Consider the following 12972-nt stretch of genomic DNA (forward strand, 5'->3'; position numbering starts at 1 on the left):
GGCCACAGGGTCAGGGGAAGTAGTCAGAGTTGGGCAGCCTCTTCGGGTGAGGTCTGTGGGACCTGGAGCTCTCAGGGAGCTGGGTCAGTGGTGAGAACTCGGGGCCCAGAGCTGTCTAGTCTCCATGGGAACAGAAGCCTTCTTTCTGCCTGTGTGATGTCCCCAAGGGGTGATGGAGGGTCCATCTGAGAATGTCAAGGTGAGTTGACTCCATTCTTGCCAGTGTTTCCTGGACGCATCAGAGCTGGAGGACTGGGTGGAGGAGAAGTGGCCGCTGGTGAGCAGCCAGGACTATGGTGGGGACGAGACAGCCACCGTCAGGCTCATTAAGAAGCACCAGGTAGTGTGTGCTGGGCTTCCCCGCTGTGGTCTGGACTGGGGTGGTTACAGGCCATGAGGACGGGGTCTGTCACACGCCCAAAGGCAGAGCCCTGCTCTTTCTTCCTGAAGACTGTCCAGCCTCTCCCCCCAAACCCAACCCTGCAGTGCCCCCTGCCCACCCCCAGTTGCCCCCCTCTTCAGACACCACCCCTTTGAAGAGCCCTCCCTCTTCTTGCATCTCCATAGTGGTCCACACTCCTGTGGCCTCAGGATTTCTCTGCCTTCTTTTCTAGCTTCCTTTCCTCCCCCTGGCACTTTCCTGCTCCCTTTGGGGTCACCTGTTCCAGCCATCCCCACATCTTCCACAGGCTTCTCCTTCCCACACTTTGAATATCATCCTTTGAGTTAACCATCCCTGAAACCTACCTCATCAGCATCCCCTATTAAAGTTAAGAGAGGCCTGGAACACCCTCATCCTTCCTGGAATCTGACTCTCAGAACCACATGTGAGCCCTGCATCCCGGAGCAATCCTGCTTTCTGTTACCACTGAAGCGTCCACCTGTCTGGGCGTTTTGTCTACCTATCCCTAGTGGTCAGCGTTTGAGGGTCCGGTGACTGAGGGCTTTCAGGGGGCCATTCCTAAGGGGCGTGCCCTTAGCCAAAGCCCCATAGAGCTTCCATCTCCCGGGCATCCTGGACTGCTCACTTGACTCCATCCGTTTTCATACTGGGAGACTGGGGCTCAGTACCTGCCTCCCGTAGCCTCTCTTCCTTGGCCCAGAGGACCCAGCGTTCACTTTGCCCTGCTAAATAGTGAGCCCTCTGCAGGCACAGACTGCATTTTCACTTTCTTGGAGCAATAAGAACTCCCATCACTATTGGGTAGATGAGTGATCGGTGTGTGAGTGAGCAGATGGTCAGGGTGGGTGGATGGGTGAGTGTGTGGGTGGGTGGGTGAGTGGAAGGAGGAACAGGATGGGTGTGTGATCGATGGGTTGAATGATCAGGAGGGTGGGTAGATGGATAGATGAATAAACCACCCCAGCCTGAGCCTTGTGTGCTGGCAGGCCCTGCAACAGGAACTGGCTCGTTTTTGGAGCTCCGTGGAGGAGCTTGACTGGAGAGCCCAAACCCTCACTGGCCCCAAGGCCCCTGCCCAGCTGGGCGTGGTGCAGAAGAGGCTCCGGGAGCGGCTGCAGGCCCTGCAGGAGCTGGCAGCCACACGGTGAGGGGCGTTGTACCTCTCCCCAGGTTTAGGTGACCTGGCCACGGTTGATTGTTTCCATACCTTAACTCTGATTGGAAGGAGCCCATGACCCCAGGCCCACAGAGCTGACAGATGGCTCCTTGCTGTGTATTGCTCCCTTCTTTTCATAAATTCCTCAGTGAGGGCCCACTGGGCAGGAACTTGGGCCCCCAGCTCCCCATTTCTTCCCTCTACCTACACCTTCACCTGCCCTGCCCTGACCTTCTTTACGTCTCCCCGAATCCCCAGCCTCAAGCTTAGGCAGGAAACATGAATAATCTCCTCCTTCAGGCCACCCACTTTGGCTAGGTCAGCTGTCCTCAGGGGTGTGGGCAGCTAATTTCGGGGGAACCATGGGCTATCCCCACAGGGACCGGGAGCTGGAGGGGACCCTGAAGCTGCACGAGTTCATGAGGGAGGCTGAGGACCTGCAGGGCTGGCTGACCAGCCAGAAGCAAGTGGCTGGAAGAGGAGAGAGCCTTGGGGAGGACTATGAGGACATCCTGGTGAGAAGAGGCTGGGGGCAGGGGCCGGCTGGGCTGTGTGTAGAAGGGGCTTATGAGTCCTAGCTGAGGACAGGCCTTCTGAGTAGTGGGGGCAGGCGCTGCAGCTATCCAGCCCCCCATTGCCCAGATGTCAGTGGGGGCCTCGCTCCCCGGGCCGCTTGCTGTCTCTCCAGCTGGGGCCTGTTACCTCTTCCCCTCTCTCCTCAGCATCTCTGCACCAAGTTTGTCAGGTTTCAGCGCACAGTAGAGACAGGTGGCAAGCGGGTGGCAAGCTGCCAGCAGCTGGCAGAGAAGCTGCTGGAACAAGGGCACAGAGCAGCCCCCAGGGCCCATCAGATGCAGCGGGATCTTCAGTAAGTGCCGGGCAGACCCAGGGCATGGGCTCGGGGAAGGGTGCTGGACAGACAGGTCCCGGGGGACTTAGAGAGGGCGTATGCGCCCAGGGCCACACTGGCTCTGTCTGCCCTGATGGGAAGGCACTGCTTTCAGGGATGCCAAGCCTGCCACGGGTGGCTGTGCCATGGATGACGTGGGCAGTGAAGGGAAGCAAGGAGGGGTGTGCGGGTCAGAGAGCCCTGCCCAGACCCGCAGGGGCGCTTTTCCAAACCCCTGACTCTCAGGACTTGGAGGGGCTGTGGGGACTGCCTGGCTCCCCACGTGCTGGTTTGAACCCTCCCCCAACCTGTGAGATTTGAGGCAGGGTCGTCCTGGGTCATAACCCCTAGCCGGACCCAGCCCTAGGAGCTCAGGGAGAGTTTGCTGAGTACATCAGGAGGGCAAAAGAGAAATTACAATCTGATTGACTTATTGAGACTTGAAGGCACAAGATGTAAAGAGTATCAAAGAGCTCAGAAATTAGGAAAGTGTTGCGTGTGACAACAGCAGAGGGCTGAATTCAAAGCAAAGGTAGAAAGAGAGGCTTCCGGCCACGACCAGACAGGAGGGAGGGTTTAGAAGGGGCGATGTGGGCCAGTCCTGGATAAAGTGCAGAGAGGAGGAGGGCTAACCAGCCTGGCAAGGGGGTGAAATGAGGCGTTAAATCAATGGCTGATCGGCCACCCGTCTCCCATGAGTAGGGCTGCCTGGTCAGAGCTGTGGGAGCTGACCCAGGCCCGAGGCCGTCTGCTCCGAGATGCTGAGGCCACCCTCAAGGTTCACCGAGACATGTTGGAAGCCCTCACGCAGGTCCAGGTGTGAGCCGGGGGTGGGAGGATCATGGGGACATTTCCTTCTAGAAGTGGCTCCTGACCCAGCGCCACACCCTCCATTCCTGATCCCCTTTCCTCAGGAGAAAACCACCAGCCTCCCCTGTGATGTGGCCCAGGACCTGCGTGGGCTGGAGGCCCAGCTGAGAAGACATGAGGGGCTGGAACGTGAACTCATGGGCACTGACCAGCAGGTGAGCCCAGGTCTGGCTGCCTCTCCCCCTCGGGGCCCCTCAGGCCTGCCCATCTGCTCTGCAGCTTTCCCCACTCTCGGAGCTGCCAGTCGGGCCCACTGCGCTCCAAGGGCAGCACCCCAGAGGGAGCTGTGGGACAGGGCAGGCCCTTCACCTCTAGGAGGACACAACCCTTCCCTCTTATCCCCACCCTGCTCCCAGCTGCAGGAGTTGCTGAAGATGGGAGGCACGGTGCAGAAGCTAGGGCCCGGGCCGCAGGCCCATGCAGTACAGCAGAGGCAGCAGGCCCTGGTGCAGGCCTGGGAGACCCTGAAGCTCCGAGCAGAGCAGCGCCGGGCCCAGCTCAAGCGGGCATGGCTCCTGGCCCGCTTCCACATGGCGGTGAGGGTTCTTCCTTCCCCAGGGCTGTGTGTGTGTGTATGTGTGTGATGCTGTGAGTGTGCATGCATTAATGAGGCCCTCCAACTCTGGAGGCAAAACAGATGTGACCACAAGAAGAAGGAGCCCTGGGCACATGCTGGTGTCTGCCAGAGGGCTGAGTACGGGGGTGCAACAGTGACTCCTTAGTTTTGGGTTGACACCAGCTCGTGTGTGACAGTGCAGTCGGACATAGGGGTACCAGCCAGAGCTCAGGAGGGAAAACAGCCCAGGGAAGCCCGTAACTGCTGCTGCTGCTGCTGCTAAGTCGCTTCAGTCGTGTCCGACTCTGTGTGACCCCATAGACGGCAGCCCACCAGGCTCCGCCGACCCTGGGATTCTCCAGGCAAGAACACTGGACTGGGTTGCCATTTCCTTCTCCAGTGCATGAAAGTGAAAAGTGAAAGTGAAGTCGCTCAGTCGTGTCCGACTCTTAGAGACCCAAATGTCCTAGACGACGACCTCTGGATCAGCCAGCATCTCTTGTAACATCTGTGTTGAGCTCTCTGCTAGGAGCTGTTGGTGGGGAGAGGGGGTGATACAGAGCATATGTAAGACAGAATCACTGCCATCAGGGAGCTTGTCTAGCTGGGAGACGAGCCTTGGGAGTCAGATTGGGACAGAGGGCCCTGGCCATCGCTGTCCCAGTACCTGGTAGACTGGGAGACTCAAACTTTAACACAGCAAAAAGGCTTGAGGCCCACCTTTAGAGGCCCACCTCTGCCACTTTCTAGCAGCGTGGGCTTGAGCAAGGCCCTGACCCCAGCTTGTTACCCCTGTGTGTGAGCGCCTGGAGGTTACGATCTCCTGCGCACTTGTTGTGCTATTTACCCTGCTTCGTTTGTGCACTGAGCTGTCAGGACTAGGATCTAAGGCTCCTCCAGCTCTAACATGTGTTTGCATGTAAATCAACAGAAGACCGTTTATAAATACAAAACCAGAGATTCAGAGGACAAGGTAGGCGGTGAGATGTCAGGGGGCAGGGGTGGCTCCACAGGGAAAGAAGGCCTTGGCCCTTGATGAACATGGAAACTTGGAAGGGATGGAAGGGAGGAAAAGAACTTCTAAGCAAGAGGGGCAGCGAAAACCCAGGGTGGAGAGAAGTGCCAGGCAGGGCAGGAGGAGCCTGGCTTGGCCCTTGTGCAAGTTTAGTGACCTGGGAAAACTGGGTTGGATGACAGCGGAGGAGCCAGGTGACCACAGGCCTCACGAGCCTCATCTGAGGTCTGACCCGGGACAGCTCAGGCCACTCCGGTGCGTGCACTCCAGGCGGGCTGTGGTTGTGGCTCAGAGCCCAGTTCTCTGCCACCCAGCCTAGCTCTCCCTCCATCTCCCTGGGATCCAGGTGCGGGACTACACCTCCTGGGTGGCCAGCGTGTGGCAGGAGCTGCAAGTGGAGGCCGGCTCCCAGGAGCCCGGGAGTGGGCTCAGCGCCCACCAACAGCTTCGGGCCATGCTGGAGGCCCGGGAGGAGCTGTACCAGCAGGCCGCCCAGCTGGGCCAGCAGGCGCTTCTGGCTGCAGGGACATGCATCAAGGAGGTAGGCCCCCCCTTTCCCAGTGCCGCCCCCCAGCCTTCCTGAACCGAGCCTGCACCTAATCCCTGTGCCCTTGCCCCAGAGGCTTCCCCTTGGGACCCACGTCTGTCCCATGCAGGCAGCTCTCTGGAGTGCAGGCTCCCCATGTGCCCATCCTCAGGTCCGAGACGGGCTGCAAGCCCTGCGGGACAAGCGGGAGCAGGTATTCCAGGCCTGGCAGCAGAAGCAGGAGAGGCTGCAGGCCATGGGCCAGGAGCAGCTCTTCCTCAGGAAGTGTGGCCGCCTGGATGAGACCCTGAAGGCCCGGGAGGCAGGTGCCCTCACCCCAGAGCCTGCCTAGTGCTCCCTCTTCTCTCCTCTCCCCAGCTCACTCTCTTGCTTCCTGGGACCCTGGCTCTTGCCCTGATGTGGAGCTCAGAGGCCGTGCCCTGCCTCAGCCCAGATGGCTGCAAATGGGGGTGGGGGCTGACTGTCTGAACCATCCCTGGTGGCCTCTCTGACTTCTCCATGGACTGAAACAGGTCCTCCTGAAAACCAGTGCCTTGGGGAGCTCGGTGGAAGAGGTAGAGCAGTTAATTCGCAAGCATGAGACCTTCCAGAAGGTGCTGGCTGCACAGGAGGAGAAGGTAATGGATTCAGGGAGTCAGAGGTGGGATGGGGGCAGTTTGGGAATTTAGGGAGTTCTAAGTGGGAGGGGTGGGGGGCTTGGTGTGTACCCACAGTAACGCTGATGTACAGGGGTGGCCTGGAGGGGCTAGGAGCCCCTGGTCAGGGCTGACTGAGCAGAATGGGATGTGTGGCTCAGGAGGAGGGCCTGGAACAGAGTGGACCACACTGCAGGCACACAGGGACCACGTGGCTCCATATCACACGGTCATAGGGGAACCAAGGGGGGCAGTCTGGTGAAAGCCAGGGCTGGTTCTGGCTTGCTGGGAGGACCAGCCAGCCCTGAGCCATGCAGCGCGAGAGCGGGTCTTCCCTGTGGGCCAGCCTCTGAGTGGAAGAACAGCAGGCTTTGCTCCCTGACCCCTGACTCTGCCCACAGGAGGCAGCTCTGTGTGAGCAAGTGAAGATGCTCGGAGGCCCCAGGGCACAGGACCTGCTTTGCACAGTGCTGGAGCGCCGGGCTCGGGTGAAGGAACTGGTGGAGAGTCGGCAACAAGCCTTGCACACCTCCCTGCTGCTGGCTGCCTTCATCAGGGCCGCCACCCAGGTCAGAGACCACCCCAGCCCAGTGCCATCCACTCGGGCCACATCTCCCAGTTCCAGATGACGTCCACCTTTGCAGCTTGTTCAGGCCTCACCACAGCCCTGTGATGAGGACACTGAAGTTTGGAGAGTTAAATGGCTTTCTGAGAGGCCATGCTGGAGCCTAGACGTTTGATTCGAAGACCCTGTGTGTGGAGACCCCTCTGCTTCCTAAGCTCTTGCAGACCCAGGGCAAAGAGAGGCACTGGGAGGGAGCAGATCAGTCCAGGGTCCCGGGGCCAGCGAGCCTCACCTCCAAAATGAGGTCCCACCCAAGGTCCCTGCCCAGCCCCTTCCTATGGCTGGGGGACCAGCTGAGCTGGGGCTGTCTTCCTGGGCCCAGACTGCTGGATCTTATTTACCAGGCACTGCCCAGCCCTCCCCTCGGGCCAGCAGTCCACTGCCTGGGCACAGCTGAGGGCAAGCGTGTGGGACATCTCTGTGGACCATCAGCATTGTGAGACTCACGTCCCCACCCCCACCAGGCCAAGGACTGGATCCAGGAGCAACTCCAGCAGCTGAACGAGCCAGTCCCTTCTGGGGACCTGAAAGCTAAGTTGAGACACCTGCAGAAACACCAGGCCTTTGAGGCTGAGGTCCAGGCCCATGAGGAAATCATAACCTCTGTTGTCAAGGTAACAGCCAGGCCCTCAGCCCCCACGCTGACCCACAGTGAGGACTCCAAGATGGCCAAGAGGAAAGGTCTGAGGCAGGGGGAGTCTGTGATGGAGAAAAAGCGGGAGGAAGAGTGACGACCAGCATCTCCCCTCTCTCCCCAGGAGGGCGAGGCTCTCCTAGCACATAGCCACCCTCTGGTGGGAGAGGTCTCCCAGAGGCTGCGGGAGCTGCAGGAGCACTGGGAGAAGTTGAGGCAGGCAGTGGCTCTCCGGGGCGAGGACCTGGAGGACAAGCGGAACATCCTGGAGTTCCTGCAGAGAGTGGACACTGCCGAGGCCTGGATCCAGGAGATGGTGAGACCCTGCTGGGTAGGGACAGAGCTGGCAGTGGGGCTGTGGGGCTGGCAGATGGAGGAGGGAGCCCTGGCAGGAAGTTCCCCAAGTCACCGCCTGCCCCAGCACTGCCCCTAGCAGCTGCGTGCCTGGGAGCTAGGTGCCCCCAGGGCCGGGTGCTCAGAGTACAGCCTTCGCAACCCATGGCCCCCACAGGAGGTGATGGTGAATGTCAGCGACCTGGGCCAGGACCGTGAGCACTGCCAGCAGCTCCACAGGCAGCTCCGCAAGCTCCGAGGAGTCTGGGCCGGGGTAAGGTGCCCTGCATCAGGAAATAGTGACCCAGCGTGGGCTCTGGAGCCAGAGGCGGGCCCTCGTCAGCTCAGTGCTTACGACCTGCACTTGCTTAGACAGGCTCCCTCACCTTGCCGAGTCTTAGTTTCTTCATCTTTAAAGTGGGGATACTGCTTCCTTCATAGGTAAGAGAGCATATAGGAATGGTGGTGGTTACAGGAATCTATACATATGATAAAACTGCCTAGAGCGATACTTTCCCACACATACACAGATGTGTGCAAGTAAAAACTGCTGAACTCTGAATAAAATCTGTAGTTTAGTTAGTAGTTATACCAGTCAATGCCCTGGTTTTCATATTGCACTACAGTTACATAAGCTGTTACCATCAGGGGAAGCTGGGGGAAGGGTACATGGGCCTTCATTATACATGGTGCAATTTCCTGTGCACCTATGATTATTTCCCCCAAAAAATTTTAAATGAATGCATGTATGGTTGGATGTAGTGACTAATCAATAAACTTCAGTGGCTCAGAACCCTCCTCATCAACCAACTCAACATCTCCTCCCCAACCCCCTCATACACACCACCAAAATCAGTTTCTCTCAGGTGGTGTAGAAATTAGCCAAGTGTATTCACAATCATGTATTAAGAGCCCAGACTTGCTAACCTCACCCCCTGAATGAAGTATATGCCTTTGTAAAAGGCTGTAGTGTTTCAATCTAAGAGCCTTGACCAGTAGGATTTCACAGCCACTGCTGTTCCAGATGCTGTAGTAGAAAGAGTGCTAGATAGACTTGAGCTGGGCTTGAGTCCTGGCTCCGCCATAAATTCACCATGTCGGTCTCTGAGCTCTGCTTTGGCTTCTGTGAGAGAACGCCCCTTCCCTTCTCACCTCACATGAGACACCTCTTGGGAAGCGCTTTGGAAATGTAGACCAATGCAAGGTGCTGTCCCTGGGGCAGGACACCTGCAGCCCTCCCACTGTTGAGGATCCTCTCCCCTTGTGGCCATGAGCTCCACAGTGGCATTCTCAGCCTGGTGACTCCCAGGGACAGGGACACCCTAACCTAAGGAGACTGGTGCTCACTGTTTCATTCAGGCCCTTACTTGGCTTTTCTTATCCTGAGAAGATGCATTTTCACTTTAAAAGCTTATGCTCACCAATGCATGCCTGTCCTCCCAGTGAGCCTCCCCTGGGCTTCCTGCCCTAAGAGTATCTCGCTCAGTGCACCAGGCATGGGATGGGATGACCACACAGAGGAAGCAGCTACCACCAAACACGCTGTTCCTCACGCTCTCTCGGGCCAAAGCAGACCCTCCAAGTAGGGATTGCAGCACAAAGAAGGGGCTCAGCTGGTGCCACCAATGCCCACACCCTGTACCCCACAGGACACGGTGGATGATGCCCGCATCAGAAGCATCAGTGACTTCTCACCACAGCTCAAGACTCAGGACACGGAGCAACTCAAGACCATCAGGCAGCGGCAACAGCAGCTCAACAGCAGGCCGGTCCCAGAGCCAGAAGCAGTGGGGCTGGGAGAGGGGCTGAGGGTCCAACCCAGACTCAGCCTTACACCCTCTCCCTCAGGTGGAACAGTTTCCATGGCAACCTGCTCAGATACCAGCAGCAGCTCGAAGTGGCCCTGGAGATACACACATTGTCCCAAAAGCTTGATGACATCACTCAGCAGGTCAGGAAGAAGGTAAGCAGTGGAGGAGCTGACGAAGCCAGGGGACCGTGCCTCCCACCCCTGGCCCACCTCTCCTCTTCAGCTGGGTACTTGGAGGCAGGTCCCACTAGGGGGCCATCAGTGGGTCTGCCAGGGGCTCTTAGAGTCAATTCTGGACCTAGAAACCCCGATTTGCTTCTCGGAGGCTGGCCCCACCTGCCTCCTTTCTCCCATGAGTCCAGAGGCCGGAGCAACCCCTCCTCGCCATGTGTCCTCTGAAGTCCCTGAGCAAAGCCAGAACCCGCAGGAGGTTTGCTGGGCTATGTGTCAGCTGATGCATGGGTGCCTGGCCAAGACGCTGGCAGAGGTGGGAAAATTGTACACAGCCTGAGAAGCACCGTGTTAAAAAGGTGGTGCCCTGTTCTGGGCATGCAGAGAGATCTGTTCTTACTGCCCATCTGGTTCCTACACAGCCAGGCTGGTCCGTCTCGGTTCCCTGCGAAGGAATGAGGGTCAAGTGAGAGTGCATGTGGAGGCTCCACACCATAGAGGTTCTTGCCGCTGGGGAACCTCCAGACCCAAGTGCCTCCTGGGAACCTTCCTCCTTCACAGCAGGAAGGACACCTGGTCAGGGCCAGCGGCCTGCTCCAGCCCATGCCAGGCACTGAGAAGGGAATCAGGCTGGCTGCTTGCTTTCCACACAGAAACGCTGTGGCCAGCGACCCCTCTGCCACTAGGGAGTAGCTGGAGCAAAGACCAATAGTAACGCCCCCTTCCTCCCCAGGCCGCCCTGGTCCAGGCCCTGGACTGTGGGAAAGATCTGGACAGTGTGCAGAGGCTGAAGCAGAAACACAAGGAGCTGGAGCAGGAAATGGGTCTCCTCCAGGCCCAGGTGGAGGTGTGCAGCTGGGGAGTCGGGGGAGAGCCCAGGCCCAGGGTACAGCATCCAAAGGACCTTGGGCACCATGGATGGGGGGAGGGGTGAGCTGTCAGGACCTCAAGAGACAGCCAGGTCCTCTCAGATGCAGGCTGGGCTCCCTTGAGCGCCCCCTGCCTCCTGGCCCCAGCCCCTGACCCTGGCTTCCTGCACAGCCTCTAGAGCGTGAAGCAGGCCGAGTCTTCCAGAGAAGCCCTGAGGTGGCCCACAGCCTCAGCCACCAGCAGCAGGAGATGATGGACAGCTGGCGGCAGCTCCAGAGCAGGATCCAGAAGTGGTACAAACCTCGGGTCTCTTTCCCGCACCTCTTGCTGAGCCAGCCCCTGCAGCGTCTCAATCCCCAGCCTTCCCCTAAGAGTCTTTCTCTGCCCTTAATAACAATCGGTATCGCCAGCCTATTAATTCCCAACCCTTCAGCCTTTTTCTGGCTGAAGCGTTTCGGAGACAGAAGCACTGGTTGGCACGGGGGCAAAAGGGCTGGGAGGCTCTGGGACTAGCTGATGGGTCCTGTGGGCAGGAAGGAGTCGCTGGACGCCTTGCACCAAGCTCAGGAGCTGCAGGCAGTGCTGCGGGAACTGCTGGTCTGGGCCCAGAGGCTGCGAGCTCAGCTGGACTCCTGGAGAAGCCCCGGCAGCCTCGCGGAGGTCCAGCACATGTTGGAGGAACACCAGGAATTCAAAGTGAGCGGCCCAGACCCTGGGGCCTTTCCCGGATCTCATCTCCTCTCTGGCCTCCTCCCCCTTATTGTGACCACAATTTTGTCTTGGGTTCTTTCTGTGTCGGCTGCCTCTGCCTTTCCCCTCGTCCATCCTGCCCCCTCAATTGTCTTCCCCACCTCTCCTCCTTCCCCTTGGCCCTCTTCCCTCCCACTCAGGGAGCCTCAGCCTCTGGGATCTGAGCCCAGTCCTCTTACAGGCTGAGCTGGATTCCCGAATGGACAGCATCAGCCTGGCCCGGAGCACAGGGCAGCAACTGCTTGCTGCGGGGCACCCATCCACCCCCAACATTCGCCAGGCCCTGGCTGATTTTAATCAGGAGCTGAACAGCCTGGAAGGGGCCTGGCATGAGCACCAGCTCCACCTGCATCAGGCCCTGGAACTACAGGTAGGCAGCCTCCATCCCACCCCCACCACTGGTGTGTGTACTAAACCCACTGCCCCTGGTCAAAGCCAAAGCCAGAGAGGCTGCTGTGCCAGGGGCCTTTCCCACCACCCACCACTCACCTCACCCACTGCAAACCTTGCCTGCTGTGACCCCTTCTGTTGAGCCAGGCCCCAGTCCTGGCTTCCCACTGGGCCACCCACAGAGTCACCCTACCTGCCGTGACTGGACCCTCTACTCACGTTCTCCTGCCTTTTCCTTTCTCGACAGCGGGTTCTGAGCTCTGTGGAGCAGATGGAAAGTTGGCTCTCCAGCCTGGAAGCCTGCCCAGCCAGTGAAGGTCTGGGGGTAGGTGCCCAGCAGGAGTGAGGGAGGGTTTGCCAGAGCAGCGTTAGGGATCAAACCAGCCACTGCTGCCTGAGATTTCCAGTCCAAGGGCAGCTCCCAGCCCTCAAGCCCTGGAAATTCTAACACTTGACCCCTCTCCCTCATACCTTTCCTGGTTGAGAATCTAAAGTCAGATATAGCCTGGAGGGACTGGGGGGATGTGTTTGATAGGAAAGCAGGTAGCTGGGGACTGGGAGGGCAGCCCTGTAGACAGTATCGCCTCCCAGGACTGCTTGGCCAACGTGGAGACCCTGCTGTGGAAGCACAGGGTGCGTGAGCAGGACCTGGAGGCTCAGGCGGAGAAGATGAGCGCACTGGAAGCCGCCAGCCACAGCCTGCTCCAGGGCGGACACCCCGAGGCCCAGGGCATGCTGAGTCGGTGCCAGGCCATGCTTCTGAGGTACCTCTGGCCCTGGCTGAAGGGGCTGTGGTTGGTGGGCTGGCACAGGCATCAGGCTCTTCCCCTGCCATTCTCCCCTTAGCCTGGGCTCCCAAGGGCTGAATTCAGATGCTGGGGCCCCATTGCCCCGACCCTGCAGTGTGTCAGCCTGTTATGGAATCAAACAGCACACGGTCAGTCTGCTGCGATAAAGGTGACTTTTACAAAGAAGCACAGGCTTGAGAAACTAAGAGAGAGACCACCTCACGAAGAGGCCACACGGAGCGCAGCAGCGAGCCAGACACTGCTGAGTTTCTGTGCAGCCCGCTCACAGTGGGTCTTGGAACCCATTCCTTACTAGTCTCCTGTCTACAGTGAGGGGATAACAATACCGCCTCTCAGGGTTGTGCTCAGGATGGGGAAGGGACCCTTGATGTCCTGGCACAGTGCCTGGCATGCAGGCAGGTTGGCAGATTTCTTATGCCCGCGTAACTGAAGCCTACATGGCTATGAGGCTCCAATCTCTGCTTGTTTTCCTCATAAGAGTCTATATGGTTCAGCAGCCTGTCCAGCCC

General features: G+C 58.7%; 1 protein-coding gene across 2 annotated transcripts in view; it reads left to right on the plus strand.

Annotated features, from left to right (window-relative positions):
• SPTBN5 (spectrin beta, non-erythrocytic 5) overlaps positions 1-12972 on the plus strand; it is a 51713-nt gene that overhangs the window by 26347 nt on the left and 12394 nt on the right. For both annotated transcript variants that reach the window (XM_044925195.2, XM_044925194.2), the window contains 22 exons: positions 224-340; positions 1390-1547; positions 1939-2074; positions 2282-2427; positions 3151-3265; positions 3363-3473; positions 3675-3854; positions 5236-5430; positions 5588-5737; positions 5949-6053; positions 6473-6640; positions 7161-7310; positions 7455-7646; positions 7842-7937; positions 9313-9428; positions 9512-9626; positions 10378-10491; positions 10686-10807; positions 11048-11210; positions 11446-11634; positions 11902-11979; positions 12246-12418. In XM_044925195.2, coding sequence (XP_044781130.2) covers positions 224-340; positions 1390-1547; positions 1939-2074; positions 2282-2427; positions 3151-3265; positions 3363-3473; positions 3675-3854; positions 5236-5430; positions 5588-5737; positions 5949-6053; positions 6473-6640; positions 7161-7310; positions 7455-7646; positions 7842-7937; positions 9313-9428; positions 9512-9626; positions 10378-10491; positions 10686-10807; positions 11048-11210; positions 11446-11634; positions 11902-11979; positions 12246-12418 — 3089 coding nt within the window. The remainder of the gene's footprint in view (positions 1-223; positions 341-1389; positions 1548-1938; positions 2075-2281; positions 2428-3150; positions 3266-3362; positions 3474-3674; positions 3855-5235; positions 5431-5587; positions 5738-5948; positions 6054-6472; positions 6641-7160; positions 7311-7454; positions 7647-7841; positions 7938-9312; positions 9429-9511; positions 9627-10377; positions 10492-10685; positions 10808-11047; positions 11211-11445; positions 11635-11901; positions 11980-12245; positions 12419-12972) is intronic.

Source organism: Bubalus bubalis, chromosome 11, assembly GCF_019923935.1.
Source record: "Bubalus bubalis isolate 160015118507 breed Murrah chromosome 11, NDDB_SH_1, whole genome shotgun sequence".
NCBI lineage: Eukaryota > Metazoa > Chordata > Mammalia > Artiodactyla > Bovidae > Bubalus > Bubalus bubalis.